The sequence below is a fragment of the Brachycentrus maculatus genome, unplaced genomic scaffold, assembly GCF_059751285.1.
Source record: "Brachycentrus maculatus isolate JH-2025_06_01 unplaced genomic scaffold, ASM5975128v1 h1tg000533l, whole genome shotgun sequence".
NCBI classification, from domain to species: domain Eukaryota; kingdom Metazoa; phylum Arthropoda; class Insecta; order Trichoptera; family Brachycentridae; genus Brachycentrus; species Brachycentrus maculatus.
Window position 1 is genome coordinate 145,840 of NW_028281279.1, and position 17,601 is coordinate 163,440.

The 17,601-nt window shown below is 31.8% G+C and overlaps 1 protein-coding gene across 1 annotated transcript; it reads left to right on the forward strand.

The window, feature by feature from the left end:
• Window positions 1–622: 622 nt before the first annotated feature.
• LOC148301653 (phospholipase A1-like) lies at window positions 623–17,113 on the forward strand. Its single transcript, XM_088272924.1, has 2 exons — window positions 623–1,095; window positions 13,869–17,113. Exons 1-2 carry the CDS (start codon window positions 918–920, stop codon window positions 14,756–14,758), a joined length of 1,068 nt encoding a protein of 355 aa, XP_088129050.1. The 5' UTR covers window positions 623–917; the 3' UTR covers window positions 14,759–17,113.
• Window positions 17,114–17,601: the final 488 nt, after the last annotated feature.

Consider the following 17,601-nt stretch of genomic DNA (forward strand, 5'->3'; position numbering starts at 1 on the left):
AAAAAAACTTTAGATGGCGGACCCTATATATATATATATATGTATATATATATATATATATATATATATATATATATATATATATATATATATATATATATATATATATATAATATATATATATATATATATATATATATATATATATATATATATTTATATGATACTTCATATGTAGTTGTAAAGGAAATATTTCTGACTAAGTAATGCGCCCACCGCTTAGTCAAGCTTGAGTAAAAATTACTATTATAATATATTGACCGGCGGTTATCCATTATAATGTGTATAAACAGTTTATTGCGTAAGTAATTAGTTTCATGACTGGAGGAAGTCCGATGGCGTCAGATTAAGATTCAACATAAAGATCACACGGTTTAGAAATTTTGTAAGCATTATTCACCGCGGTCCAATTTCAGTTTCCTGTAAAGGCGACATTGAAACTAGTAGTCATATAATGTTTCGATTTCATCACACATTAACGCCGCCGCTAATGGCGTATTTTTACATAATCACATTTTTAAACTTGAAAGACACATAAAAATTCAAATGATCGTGACCTTAACGTAAAAACGCAACAATTCATATCGCCAGAGGCGCTCGATCATGTCTGCTGGTTTTTGGTGCTCAGTCTATCCACAAGCTCGATGAACGTACAACCGGTGCGGAGAAAGATGTTTTAAAATACTATCTTTTGTGTGTATTTCATTTTGCTATATACATACAAGCGCATAACTCATCGACTTTTATGCAGGGCATGTTTACACGCGTTGCGTCGGATTTCGGATAACGAAAGGCAGTGTAAAAATTCGAAATAATAAGTACTACCTACTGAAGTCCTTCCTTTCTTTTTCTGTGGTTAAGTTTTGTGCCTTTCCCGCGGTTTTTGCTGTCAGTTATTTTTTTAAATAGAATCAGTGATGTTATATCGAAGTGCGATCGTGTTAATGACAGTGTCGATTGTGGATTCGTTTTTATTTGGATTTAATATTTTATCTCCGAGAAGTCTTGTGGATGCCAAGCAATACAGCGAACCAAAACCACTGTTCGATGTCAATACTGCTCTCGGACACATCGCAACACTACTCTCTACAAAATGTAAATACATTTTTTTTAAATTATTTAATATAATTAACATTCTTTATACAATTTCTATACATTTTGACTAAAAACAATCTTACAATTTTAGTTGCGCTGAGCCTCTCCAAAAAAAAAAGACTTAGCTCTTCACGATATACATATCTTTCTGCGGTACGAGAGTACGGTGAGAGAGTATTATCTTGTATAGTTTTCTTTTGTATAGTCTGTATACGTTTGTAGTGTTCGTTAAGTTTCCTTTTTGATGTGCCTTTATATTTTTTATTTTTTAAAGGGAGGCTGTGGATTTTTTTCTAAGTACTTATATGTAATTTTAACAAATATCTTTTTATTAGATTTTACATTGCATATACTTTTTTACCATAGCATTTTTATAATTTTTTGGTCGAAATCTATCGTTTTTAATTGTAACATTAAACATAATACATAATATATTGTCATATAATATTGATTTAATAATCAAACAAAAACTGAGCGCAACACAAAATCAAATTTCAGAGAACCGTTGAAATGTGTATTTTAATTTTGCGGTTTCGTATTTTATTTGTATTATTAAATACTAAATACTACTACTTTTATTTAAGTATAAGCACAATTACAATTTTTTTAAAACCTTATCCGCACCCCAATGGTGCATAGCGCACTGCGTCATATAAACGCAGTGTTATCTTGATCGTTTACACATGAAGGAAAGGTGATCAGCCCTCCGCTTCAGGTACCAGTCCAGGGTAATATTGAATAAATATGACAGTGAAAAAATCAATTTTATTTATTTTACCCCCCTTGGGAATCGAACCCGGGACCTCCAGAACGGTAGCCGAGCGTGCTGACCATTACACTACTGATGCGGACAAATTTTTACAAATGTTAAAAAAAAAAAAAATCGGCCCATAAATTAACACGGTTTTGTGTTATTGATTACATAACACTAACGTCGCGATATTTTTTACAATATAAGATTGCGTTGAATATTGATCATGTATATTTTGACGCAGTGTTAACTTGATCGTTAAATTTATGAGGGCAAGGTGATCAGTCTTACCCCCTATATTTTTAAATTTATGACGGGGTTGAATATATCTTACGTAATGGGTTGTACAGTCCCTCCATAAACCACAATTCATTGCAACTAAAATAGTCTATGTTAATTATTCTTGTTGAAAAATACAAAGAAAACTGTCAAAATTACGAAATAATAAATAATGCATTGCCTTGTCCGCCTCCGTAGTGTAATGGTCAGCGCGCTCGGCTACCGTTCTGGAGGTTCCGGGTTCGATTCCCAAGGGGGTAAAATAAATATTAGTGATTTTTTCACTGTAATATTTATTCAAAAATACCATGGACTGGTACCTGAAGCGGAAGGCTGATCACCTTTCATTCATGTATAAACGATCAAGATAACACTGCGTTTATATGACAGTGCCCTATGCACCATTTGGGTGCGGATAAAGGTTTTATATACATATATATATATATATATATATATATATATATATATATATATATATATATATATATATATATATATATATATATATATATATATATATATATATATATATATATATATATATATATATATATATATATATATATATATATATATATATATATATATATATATATATATATATATATATATATATATATATATATATATATATATATATATATATATATATATATATATATATATATATATATATATATATATATATATATATATATATATATATATATATATATATATATATATATATATATATACATATATAGCACCTATTTAACCTGAATTAAGTTACAATAAAAAAAAATATTTAAATAATCAACTTACTATCTAACCATCACGCCGTTTCTCCGCAGGGATAGGCAGAGAGAACAGAACGCCACACTTATCCGTCTTTGCACACAATCTTCCCCTCTTACACATTCATACATACACGCCGATTATACCGACTCCTGACCTGACCCCTTTCAAGTGTTTATAGTACGTGATCATGCCAATTTTTCCTCTGCTCCTATAACCAAACATACCATAAAATAAAATAATTAACTTTTAAAACTATACCGAAATTAGTAAAAATAAAACGATAAAAAATAATTCACATTTCATTAATGTACTCTCAACCGGTCCTTAGTTTAATCGTAAATGTTTTTTGTCACCTAACGTGATGAAATTTTAGTAAAAGACCTCAAATATAAAAAAGCTTAATTTCAAACCCAGCTATGATATTTTTGAAAACATAAGAAAATCCATAAATCGTGGGAAACATAAAAAAATATGTAAAATTATAATCTAAAAAAATGTAATGTGTTTTCTTCGTCTTCTTCTTCTGCTTGGTGTTGGCCTTGTAGACGGTTTTTAGAGGGATAAGCCACAACCAACTATCACGCTACTTCTCTGCAGGGGTAGGCAGAGAGAATAGAACACCACACCACTCTGTCCTTGCAAACATTCTTCGCCTCTTCCACATTCATGTATCACCTCATACATACTCGCCGAATATTTCGACTCCTGACCTGACCGCTTTTAAGTATTTGAAATACATGAACATGCCGAGTTTTTTTCGGTCTTCCTCTGCTCCTTTTTCCAACAATTCCATAAATTTGTTTTACAGTTATTTCCTCACTCATTCGTCCCACGTGTTCAAACCGTCTCAACACACCTTTCTTAATTTTATCGATAATGCTTATCTCAGCTTTGCATTCTTTCCTTAATTCGCCATCCGAACATCTATCCTACAATCGGATCGAACATTCCTCTGAGGGATCGCATTTCGTCTGCATTCAGTCTACTTTCATCCTTTTTTCCAACTTTTTGCTTCACTTCATACATTTCAGTTGGAACAGTTTTCAATAAAAAAAGTGTTTGGACACACTTAAAATTTTGTACATATTTTTCAATTTTCTATCATATCTCGGTTTGGAATTGAGCCCCACACGAGCTAATGATCAGGTGTTGTCCAAGCGAAGTGCATGTAAGGACAATTATTAATAAGTTAGTGGACATTGTTTAACCACCAACTGTTCTAGATTCTAAACAATGTCACGAGTCATTCTTGACATCTTAAAAATTCCCATGGCTAGGAATGTACATAGGTACCCACAAAATGAGGCAGTTTCTTTAATAACTAAAATGCTGCTTCTTTTTCTTCTTTTAAAAGATTTTCATAATTCCTCTGAGCAAATTTTGAGAAGTTCCTGATTGGCCCACACTAGATTATCCCTCTAAAATTCCGCAATGTCTAAAAACTAAGGCGTTTAACCAATGCATCCTCCCTGTATTAACTTACGGCGCAGAGACGTGGAATCTAACAGCAAGTCTTACTCATAAAATAAAAGTCACCCAGCGTGCTGTGGAGAGATCCATGCTCGGAGTGTCGCTAAAAGATAGAATCCGAAACGAGGAAATACGCAGAAGAACTCAAGTAGTGGATGCTACCCAACGAATAGGCACACTCAAGTGGCAATGGGCAGGACATATCTGTCGAAGAGACGACGGTCGATGGGGAAGAAAAGTATTGGAATGGCGCCCAAGAACTGGCAAACGAAGCATCGGCCGACCCCCTACAAGATGGACTGACGATATAAGAAGAATAGCGGGAGTGACCTGGATGCGGAAGGCGGAGGGGAGGCCTACGTTCAACGGTGGACAGACACAGGTTGATGATGATGATGAGAATATCCCTCCTGTTCCCAACACAGATTTAAATAAAAAATATATTTATTTAGTTAGAAGAAACAAAAATCTGGAAACCTTGTACATAATGAGCAAGGTAAATAATAAATAAAATTCCCGTTTAAAGATCCTCAGGATTTAGCTGTACTTCCACCTGTCGGTCGTTTTTTTCAGGTGGGAAATTGCATTTGTTATTTACCATGCTTATTACGTACATAGGTTTATAGATCATCAAGTGGATTTTGTTTCTTCTAACTAAATAAAGATATTTTACATTATTAAACATTTTGAATGTGTCCAAATACTTGTTCACAAAATCTGGATTATCTCCAATTACAGGAGTTATTTTCATATTATTTTTTGACATCTCATCAAAGATGAAGAAGAATATGGAAGTCTGTGGAAGTTCTTTATATATGAACCAATTTAGAAACCTTGTTCTTGAATCACTAGAACTTTACATCTCACCAATAGATGTCTCTAGGGAAGTTCTAGTGATTCAAGAACAAGGTTTCTAAATTGGTTTTTATATATAGAACTTCCAAGAATTTGAGTAGTGTGGTTGTCAATAATGGGTAGAATTGGTGAATGTTACACGTGTGTAAAGTGATCACTTAAACCAGCCTATGACTTATGCCGTAAATGCTCAGACTTCCATATTCTTCTTCATCTTTGATGAGATGTCAAAAAATAACATAAAGATATTTGATTTAAATCTGTGTTGGGAACAGGAAGGATAATCTAGTGTGTCATTCCATAAATAAAAGTTTCAAGAATTAATGCTATATGGATGTTCGATGATGGGCCGAATGGTAAACGGTAAAATGATCGCCTATGCCAGCCAAATGCCAGGTCGTAAGCCCTGAGATAATCAGATATCCAGCTTCTTTCATAAAAAAAGGGATGAAAGATACATGTTTTATATCAAGTTGATATGAAACATGAGACACAAGTTGATATGAAACTTTAGGAATTTTTTTTATAAGTATATCGATATTGTTGAAGAAAAATGTAGAATTCGGGACATTTACAAGGTTTGCGACTTGTCATAGACTGATTTTAGTGACCAATTCGTAACTTTGACACATTCAAAATATTGTGTATAAAATAATGTTCAAAAAATAAGTTTCATAAATATGGACTGTTTTTCCCCATTTGAAAAATATTTAGTAAATTTATAAAAAATAATTAAACAATACATTTTCTTCAAAATGCAAAAACAATACTTTCTGCCCCGTAGCGGGTAAATATTAAGTTTAAATATGCCGCTTTTGCTGGGATATAGTACGTTTTCTGGGCATTCAAAAACGATTTTTGATATATGACGTTGTTGAAAGGAGTGAGCGAAATGTTATCAGCCAAACACGCCTAGTGCGCATTTCACACGAGGAAATGTTATTTGTACGCGCCTGACGCGTACGCCGCACTCAACATTATTATTTTTAATCAATATAATCACCATAATAGCATAGAAATTGAGTACAACAAACTACAGGCGCGTTTTATCAGTCGCCACCGGATAGCCGTGAAAGTGCTGTGAGGGCAATAATTCCTCTCCCTTCAGTTCCGCGGAAATTGAGAAAGACCTTGACGCGTAAAGTTCATTACCTTGTGCATACGAGATTACTTATGGTCATAATAATAATGAACATGCAGTTTTATCTTTCACTTATTTTTGTACACAATTTCAATTATGTATTTTTAAATATACTATATCTTTGGTATACTGGCAAAAAACAGGAAAATATGCAATTTTGACTTCAAGATGCATTTCATAAAGTTTTTACAGTTTTACAACATTTTGAGTGTGTCCAAATGCTTGTTCACAAAATCTGGATTGCCTCCAATTACAGGAGTTATTTTCTGACGTTTCTCATTTGTGTGATTATAATCCAGGATTCTTCTTTTCATCTCATCAATAGATGTCTCTAGTGAAGTTCTAGTGATTCAAAACAATGTTTCAAAATTGGTTCGTATATATAGAACTTTTAAGAATTTGAGTAGTGTGGTTGTCAATAATGCGTAGAATTGGTGAATGTTAGACGTGTGTAAAGTGATCACTTATACCAGCCTATGACGGTCGTCAGCCCCGTAAATACCTAGACATCCATATTCTTCTTCATCTTTGATAATATGACAAAAAATAATATTATCAAAGTTCTTTAAACTGGCCCAAACACTTTTTTTTAGATGAGACACAAAGTTTAAGGTGTCATATAAATGTGGTTTTATAGTGAATTCAACTTTGAGTTTAATGGCGGGTATTTTATTCAGGCTAAAAGATTTAAATAACAGGTATTATTAAAACAAGAATTTAAAAGTTAACGTATTTTGCCAGTGTACACACGATACACATATATATGGGAAGTATGTTTTGTAAATTGGCTGCAATGAACTTAAATAAAAAGTTTCATTATTTTTTTTCTTCATCTCACCATAAGATGTCTCTAGTGAAAATTGTATTGATTCACGTACAATGTTTTGGAATTGGATCATATATATATATATATATATATATATATATATATATATATATATATATATATATATATATATATATATATATATATATATATATATATATATATATATATATATATATATATATATAAATATATATATACATATATATATATATATATATATATATATATATATATATATATATATATACATAGATATTATTTTTTGGTATTAGGTATTTGGACACACTCAAAATTTTGTAAATAAAATCAAACGTATTTATTTATGCATATATTCGGCGTTTAATTTGTAGAATTTTATTTTTATTTGTATTTTAAATACAATTAAAATCAAACAATGATTTTTTGGCTTGACTTGAAAAACGAAAAGCAAATAATCTTCTGAATACTGACAACCTACTTTCGTACGCTTAATTTTTTTTGCATGGGGTTAAAAACTATATTTAAAATAAGTTTATAAACTTTGCAAAATGTAAACGAACGAACAAGGCAATCACACACAAGTGAAGTACCGGACTGTAATAAACACAGCATAAATACTCAAAATAATTTTAAAAATTTTACGATGGGCTAGTATTGCCATTTATCGCTAAAAATAATATGGATGAGAACAAATATAAATATAAATGTGATGTCATCTATTCTCCAAAAGTCAGAGTTACAATAAGTATATGTTTTTTTCGAAAATTTATTTTCCGACAACAATGTAACAAATATCAACGATTTGCGCATTGCCCCCCAAGACATTGAAATTGCTCCACTGCTCTACGGCTCTATTATCATGCTACAATGCATACATCAATTAAGTCAATAATTATACAAGCTAGAGGAAATATTCACATACATAATATTGATCTTCAATGGTAATGATTATTTAAGAGCTATTTTTCAAAAGTTGACAAATTCATTATTTTTTCCTGTCTTCATAAAACGTTTGCGCTTAGTGACTTCGGTATTTATTATTTTTTTACTAGCAGTACCCCGTTACGCGTTGCTGTGGCTTAAGTCTGGTTAAATGGAAAATAATGAAAATAGATTACACACATTTTTAGTATGTATAATTTCACAATGCGTATGAAGCAATGATAATTATAAACTTTTTATGAAAGCGTAATACGGAAATTGGCAGGTCTCGATAATGGATTTGTCCGCTATTGAAAATTGACTACTGTCTTATTGAGGTAGTTTTAAAAAAGCGATTATTACGTAAACACAGGTTAAGTTATCTAATTATTCAAGAACATCTTAAATTATTACGCTGGCAATTTGAAGTATTTTACATATGACATCATACGTGTTCATTATCATCCTTTTAGCGATACTTAGCGATATAGTCACGTGAAGGACTAGTATTTTTTGTGAGTAATGAACGCCAATAAACACTGTTTTATTGCTGCAAACATAATTTAATACTTTACTATCGATATAATTTTATTTTTATCGATAAATCAATAAATGAGGTATCACTTTCTCTTTTTTATGTACATTACAATTCTCATCGTATATTACATAAAACATAAACGGTATAAACTTTATAAAATTAAACAAATTTGTTTTAACCACTTTTTTTATTATTAGTACACATTAATCTACCGGTTTCGACAAGAACCTTGTCATCATCAGGGTTTATTCAATTCTAAAACATTAAAAACATTAAAATACTCATAATTAATGTTTTTAATGTTTTAGAATTTAATAAACCCTTATGATGACAAGGTTCTTGTCGAAACCGGTAGGTTAAAGTGTACTAATAATAAAAAAGTGGTTAAAACAAATTTGTTTAATTTTATAAAGTTTATAAAATGTGCAACAAAGTATCTGCAAAAAACATTCAAGAAATAAATGGTATAAGTCATTACACATACATACACACACATACATGCTTACACATATGTACAAACATGTATATATTGTCACCCAAGATCTGACCACTGAAATATATAAATATATATATATTTCACTGGATAGTATGCGAGTGTCAGGTCTTTAAAAAAGTAAAGGAAAGAGGAAGAACTAACTAGAAACCACTGACTTAGACTATTTAAAAATTTTAAATTATATTGCCAGCTTAAAGTGTGAAATAAAAACAACTTCCAAAAATACTTAACTCATGTCACTACAATTTAAAAATAAATACCAAAAATTAATCCTGTATAAATAACTAAACATCACCTCTATAGTGGTTCGACCAAAAAACTTGTTTCCAAACGCGTAATATCTTATGCAGTCATCTCAGATTGTATTTACATCTTGCTGAGATAAAAAATTACGAAATTTTGCATCGATATCAGCTACTTATGTAAATGTGATCCGTAAAACCAACATTGGTTAAATACGCTAAATGAATAATGCGGAAATTTGTATAGTGATTTCAGGCTGTGCCAAAAGTCAAGCTACATTCTAATTATTCATTGATAATTAATATTTTTTCTGCGATATTTACTTTTAAAAAATCTTAAAAATCAAGGATTTTTCGCTATAAAAATACGAAATCAAAAAAATGGATTGGCATTATGAAATTTATAAAACGATACGAACGTAGTTTGAAAATTATTAATTTTAAGATTGTAAAAGTTAAAGTATTTAGAATATTAATTTATAGAATATATTTTTTTTAAATTTGTAACCATATTAAATAATAATAAAATAAAAACTATCATGCTGAAGGTCCGGGGTTCGATTTCCAGAGGGGTCTAAATAAATGATAGTGATTTTTCACTTTCATATTTATTTGATATTATCTTTGGACTGGTACAAGAAGTGCAGGACTTTTTCTAGATGGGAATTACATTTATTATCTGCCTTGCTTATTATGTACAAGGTAGAAGCGCAGGACTGATCACCTTACCTTCGAGCAATTAACAATCGTGATAATGCTTTATCGCAGGTCTGGGCATTAACGGGGCTTACGACCGGTATAGGTTAAGTGATCACTTTACGCACGTGTAACATGCCCATATTCATCTATGTTGAGATGTCAAAAAACAATGTAAAAAATAACTCCTAATTCGAGGTAATACAGATTTGTGAACAAGTATTTGGACACACTCAAAATGTTGTATGTTAAAGGAAGATAGGATAGAAACATTACTAAAGTGACCATACGTCCCGTTTTGAACGGGACCGTCCCGTTATTAGATAGCCTGTCCCGTTGTCCTCGAGTAATGTTTCGGGACGTCGAAATGTCCCGTTTTCAAAAAAAATGGCGACACATGGTAACAATTTTTTATAAAAAGTGCAAAAAAATCGACGGTATAAAAGCGTATAAGTATCTCCCGTAGAAAGAATCTTTTCACAGAAGAGTAAGTTGTGGACGACAGAAAAAACGCAATTACATCGGATTACATAGAGCGATGTTGTTAGTTTTTTTTTTTTTAAATCCTGCCAAGTTCATCAGAAAAATGTAAAACAACATAATTTTTTCATATTTATGTTATTTATTCCTCCTATTTTCTTTATCAACATTCCTTTTCTTTTTATAAACCCATCCGCATATCAGTTTTTTTTTCAAAACATGTATATAAAGACACTATTTGAATGTATCCCCGCAAGTAAGAAAGTTGCCCCGCCCGGAGGGGAGGTGATATGGGTTGTCAAACAAGGGGGCGCTAATATTTTGCACCTGATAAAACGAGAACAAACATAGAAATAATATTTAATGCAGAAAAAAGTACCGTGCACTAAACATTTGATGTTTAGTGCGCACTCCAACAGAAGAAAAAAATATTGGTCAGTTTAAGTATTATGCATACCGGCAATAAAATTGGCACCCCTGAACTATTTCATTTCCTTATTAGGTAGATTATTTAAACTTATTTAATTTATATTTATTTATTATCTTCTTCCTAAACCACCGTCACGAAGTATTCTTCGTGACAGTGGTACATGAATTTACAGAACATCAGGTGAACTTAATGATTGGTTACACCTGTACATGAAATATTAGAATACTGAAATGTCGTCACATCGTTTCAAAGTCCAAGATCAAGTCCATCGACTATGCCCCCAAATAATTACTCGTTAATATGCAAAACATCATACAATTTGAATAATTATTGAAAAAAAACTGCTTAATCATCTTTTTTATAACTTTTTTCTTGAACGACCTTATATACAGTATCTACTCAATGAATTAGGGCCACCCATTATTTTTTTGAATACTCTGAAATCTTTTGGATTATTACATTTATTTTACATAAATACTTTAAGTTTTTTATTGACATCTAATATCATGTATATTACCTTCAATAATATGTAAAATATACCTGGATTATTTAAGCGTTTACAAAATTTTAAACCCTTTTTCTGAGAAAGGTCCCTAATTAGCACAGGTAGACAGATAGTTGAAAGTTCAAAAAAAAGCCCTATCTCATTTATTAGTGAAGTTTCTTGAGTTCTGATTGTTGTTTTGTTCAGAGAGGTTATATAGTTATCGTGTCTTGTGAAAAAAACTTAATTTTTAATTTTAGTTCATAAAGTATAATTTTTTTTTGTAAACACAAGTGTTTTTTTTGAAAAGGACAAAATGGGAAAAAGTAAAGACATTTCTGAGGAAAAAAAGTCTAGTGTTATAGTGCTACTGAAATTAGGAATACTATCTAATAGAGAAATTTCAAAAAAAGAAAACGTTTCTCGTCAAACAGTGGACAAAATTTCAAAATCAATAAAAAATCAGTCACCCGCCACCAGCAATCAGCGAAAGAACTGTCGTAAGATTAGAAAAACAACACCGAGGACTGATCAAAAAATCGTTCAAAGTGCCTTAGAAAACCGAAGTGCATCAGCAAAAACATTAAAAATAAAATTGGAAGAAGAGGGTATAAATATATCGGTATCAACACTGAGGCGACGTCTTTACGAAGTAAATCTGAAATGCAGGCGCCCTGTAAAAGTACCAAAATTGACACCACGAATGAAAGCGGATCGATTAAAATGGGCCAGGCTACATCGAAATTACTCGGTAGATGATTGGAAAAAGGTATTTATTTAAATTGAATTTTCAACATATCATTTTAGTCAATAAACTTATATATTTGAATTAAACTTAAATTTTCATTATTTTTCAGGTCATCTTTAGTGATGAGTGCCGGTTAGAAGCCGTGACAGAGAGCCGTCGATTCGTCAGGAGAACACCAATGGAACGTTACAATGAGGCCTGTGTGGTTAAAGTTATCAAACACCCCCCTGCAACAATGATATGGTCATGTATTATTAACAATTTACCTGGGCCGTTGTTTTTCGTGGAAGGAACAATGAACCAAAATTCCTATAAGCAGGTCCTCGAACGAATTTTATTGCCCTTCTACCATACACTCGACCCAACAGAAGGTCCATACACCTTCATGCAGGATGGGGCACCTTGCCACCGGGCTAAATCAATAATAAAAATTTTGTCTAACAAAAATCTGCCTTTGCTCCCCTGGCCTGGAAATTCTCCGGACCTTAATCCTATAGAAAACGTATGGAGCATGTTAAAAAATAAGGTATACTCATTCCCAAATCCGACAGTAGACTGTCTAAAAAAAAAATTCAAAAAATTAGGTCAGAAGACGAAGAAATAAAAAACACGATAAAACAGTGCATTTTAAGTATGCCAAAAAGAATTGAGGCAGTTATTTCTGCCAAAGGTGGAAATAATAAATACTAACTATATTTATATGAAAATATATGCATAATTTAAGCGTAATAAAGTGTTCTTGTGTAAATAAAATTCAATGTTGTTTTATTCAAGGTTTTCTCTGAGTTATTCCTGTTTGAATTGAGAAATTGCGCGAAATTCTGCGTGGCCCTAATTCATTGAGTAGATACTGTAATATTCATTATAAATCTCAAGATTTTTGTTATGGGTAAATGATAAGTAAATAATACATGAATCTAAAGAAAAGTTCATCTTCGAGATACCAGAATGACTTTACAATACCAAAATGCAATACCAAACAGTTCCGACAGAGCTTTAAATATTTGGGAACCAAATATTTCAATGACCTTCCCACAGATATAAATAATATAAGATGTAAATAATTTATGACATTAAAATGCAAAAAATGCATTTTAAATGTACATGATAATCGAAACAAAAACACAAACAAACACACATACAAAATAAAAAAAATATAAAAAACATTTAAAAAATAAGCTAATTGTATCACTCATAAAGATAAACAATAAATAATAAGCGTAAGTCCCTCTCCAAGCACGAGAGTTTAGTCTCTTTATTGGAGAGAACAACATAAATAATTTTAAGATTGTTAAAATTAAAAATGTCTAGAAGGTGAATAAAATAAAAACGATATTTTATACATAATAATTAAAAAAATAAAATGGTCATTCTTTCGTAATATTTTTTGGATCAGTCACCTGGTAGCTATTTTTTATTTGTTTAAGTACGAGTGACTTTTTCTGAGAGGTATCCACTTAATTACTAAGAAATTAGCTGTTGAACGTCCTCGTCTAAACCGACAATTGACTATTGTCGAGTTTTCTATATAAATAAATGATAAAGGGAAATAATTAATGATGACAGAGATCTTTTTCTTGTTAATGTATTAATACTCGTATAACGAAACTTCCTTAATTGTGATGAAACTAATAATGGATGATGTTATTTCCAGGTGACGCTATAAACTCGCTGTACAGATCAAGGCTGGAAAATACGGTGGACAAGAATCAAGTCCGGCTGTACCTCTACACACCTAGGGGATTCATATCGTACAAGATATTGGAAGCCCCTCTGTATCTCTTAGAATCAACGCTATTCAACCCGTACCAAAGAACAATACTATTTGTCCACGGGTATAAGAACACCCCTGACGAACCCAACGTGGAAAAGATAGCGGAAAACTATTTCAGGAGAGGTGGATATAATTTCCTGTCTTTCGCTTCGAACGTGTACACCAGCGGAGACTATTTACCAGCTGTCGGGTTGACTCCTTACCTAGGAAGAATTCTGGCAGAATTCATAATGGACCTAGTGGATCGCGGAGTTCCGTACGATAGCTTTCATCTGGTCGGATACAGCCTCGGAGCGCAGTTCGCTGGAGTGGCTGGCAGGATATTTCAGAGAGAAAGAGGCGTTATGCTCACTCGCATCACGGCTATAGACCCAGCCACTGTGTGCTTCGCTTCTCCAGATTCTCAGAAGCTGACTAAGAACGATGCCCGATACGTGGACGCCGTTCACACAACGATCCTTAGCTTCTCGCGAGAGAACGTGGGCCATGCGGATTTCTACGTTAACGGGGTGTCCGGACCCCAACCGGGCTGCGGTGGGTCCATCTCCTGCAGTCACACGAGAAGCATCATTATATACGCAGAATCCATCTTAGACGAAAGTGCGTTTATGGCGACCGAATGCGAGGATTGGGAGACCTTCCTGGCAGGAGGATGCAGAGACAGGAGCATCTCTGTTTTGGGAGAAGGTTCTCCATCTTACAGCAGAGGGAAATATTACCTCAAAACTAGCGGCCGATATCCTTACGGCTTGAGTACAAACGGCATATGATCTTCATCTAGAATAATTAGTATTCAATTCAGTCACTTTATAAGCTGTTAAATTACTACCCATGGAAGTCATTTATTAAATTACGTGTTATTATTATTAATACGTTCGTTTAAAGTTTAAGTGATCGCGTATGGTGAATGATAGATTGCCATTTTGAATTATTTCCTTTGTAATAGTTAAATTTGAAAAACAATTTTGAAAAGTAATTATCTATTTATGGTCACGATGTAATTCGCCATTACTACGTGTTATTGTTATTCGACCTCCTGAGGTGAATGATTCGTGTTTTATTCCTCGCTGGCTTCAATGACTCTTTCTTGTAAACTGACCCCGGAATCTGTAACATTTTTAATATAATATCTAATCGCCACATTATCAAGGTTTGTTGGATTATTATGGAGGTATTTGTTATCGAAAACTCACCAAATGTCATAAGATAAATCCGGCTAAATGGGATTATCTAAATCGACTCATTAGTGTCGAATTCAGTATATTTGGAGAAAATAGAGATGGTATCGACTGACTGAAAACTATAAAAGCATTATAAAAATTGCGATTATTCAGGTTAGAACAAGTACAGTATCGAACAGATTAATTGAAACAAAACTTTTTTTTCGTATGTTCAACACCCTCTAAAAAAATGTTTTGGTGGTGTTCCTCGTATTATGGACCAAAGCCGCTTGTTTCAGAGACTGAGGTGATGAATAGCGAGAAGTATCACCCAATACTACTGGAAAAGATACTAGTAGAGATACAAAAACGAAGGTCAAATGGGAATAGAATATTTCAGCAGGATTTAACCCCCTGCCACAAATCCAAAAAAATGATGAAATTTTTCATACATACAAAAACAATGAACTGTGTTGGACTGGTCAAGAATTTTGCCTTATTGCAAATCTATCGGCAATCTGTAAGAATCGGCTCTCCAAAATTGATTGCACTACGGTGGAAAAGTCATTTTGTCCATAATTCTGGTATGGTTTCGAGACGAAAAAATGGCATCCACGTGCCAAAACCTTATATAATAGATGCCAAGAAGAGTAAATTGAGCCTAAATGAGATCATATTGACTATTAATTTGTGATATAACTAATAAACAAAAGATTTTACAAAACTTTTTACGAAAATACAACAAAATAAGTTTTGTTTCAATTAATCTTTTCGATACTGTATGTATATAGATTTTTTTAAACTCCTTACCTTTCAAAAAATCTTTTCTTCACAAAACCATATAATTATTTCGAAAAAAAAAATTCAATACAAAAACGGTGTTTTAGAAAAAAAAAACAATAACGTAAAATGTTACCTGGGTTTAGAGAAATTAATGTTGGGACTTATCGAATACTGGGCATTAATTACAACTCACTTATAATTTACAATCTGTGGATGATACTGTACTTTAAGGTTGTGATTTTCTAAGCATGATTGTAGATTTTTTCAGATTATTATTTATATTGTAATATTTTGTCCGGATATCGAAAATATAATATTCTTTACAAAAATATAATAAAAATCATACTCCCTTCTTATTTCCGACTACTAACAACACTTACTTATTTTTAATTTAATATGTATTGTGTAATGATATCATTTTAATGTAGATTTTAAAATGTGATATTATGTTTATATTAAGGCCCAGTGTACGATAAATCGCAACTTATTTTTTTCTAAACCCTACCTGGGTAATGTAACATTTCACGTAATTGAATTTATTATTTATAACATCGTTTTTGTATTGAAAAAAATAGTTTTTCTACAAAATAAATATACGGTTTTGAAAAAAAATAGTTACCAAAAGGTAAAGAGTCAAAAAAATTATTATAATATATTTTAAAAAAAGGTCAGATTCTAAAATATTTTCTGAAAAAATTGAGCGCGGAGAGACGTCTAACCCCTAGCGTGATCGAACACTTTCTAATTTGAACGTTCGAGATCTCAGCCTTAATTAATGGGTTAATTTTGATTGGTGAGATCATAGGTTCCCAAAGTTGACTGCGTTCCGACCCATCTACTAACACATGAAGACAGGGTGGCCAGCTTTCCGCTTCAGGTACCAGTCCAGGGTGATATTGAATAAATATTACAGTGAAAAAATAATAATAATACCATAAATAAAACATATCGCTCACTCATTTCAAGAACGTCATAAATAAAAAAGACTAGATTTTTCAGGAGAACGTTATTAAAGTTTAAAAATATAACACAATGTATTAAAAATAAATATCAAGCCACTTATTAAACTTTTTACCGTGCAACAGATCTTTTTAGGTAAAACCTGAAGGTTTTTTCTCCATTTGAAAAAAAATTGTGCATAAAAAAATAATTAAATAATACCTTTTCTTCAAAATACAAAAACAACACTTGCCGCCCAGTAGCGGGTAAATATCAAGTTAAAAATATGTCTCTTTTGCTGGGATACAGTACATTTTCTGGGCATTCCAAAACATGCACGACTAAAAATTGACGATTTTTGATTTATGACGTTCTTTAGCGATATGTGAGTTCACAAATTGAACTGTTGTGATACGTCATATTGACAGAAAAGTGTACATACATAATTATAAGGTAGACATAATTATAGGTAGACAGAGTCTAGTTTTATTTGGATAAGGTTTTTAATATATACTTTTAAAGGTCAAAATGTAATTCTTAGAAAAATTATTTCGGTTTAATTGCGATCTAAACAAGCCAAGTATCTGTCTTAAAGGTTAATGATAATTCTTGTTAATCAAAAGTCCATATACGTAATGAATTATGTATACATTCCTTACCAAAACAAATTATTTAGACATCAAGGTAGTTGAGTATGATATGTTATTTATGTAATGTTTTTCCCAATATAA

What these genes read in the sequence shown, in the direction of transcription:
- LOC148301653 (XM_088272924.1), top strand. Translation starts at nt 918, where the DNA reads ATGTTATATCGAAGTGCGATCGTGTTAATGACAGTGTCGATTGTGGAT. An exon ending in AACACTACTCTCTACAAAAT is followed by an intron (nt 1,096 to 13,868) that starts GTAAATACATTT and finishes TGTTATTTCCAG; the next exon opens with GTGACGCTATAAACTCGCTG.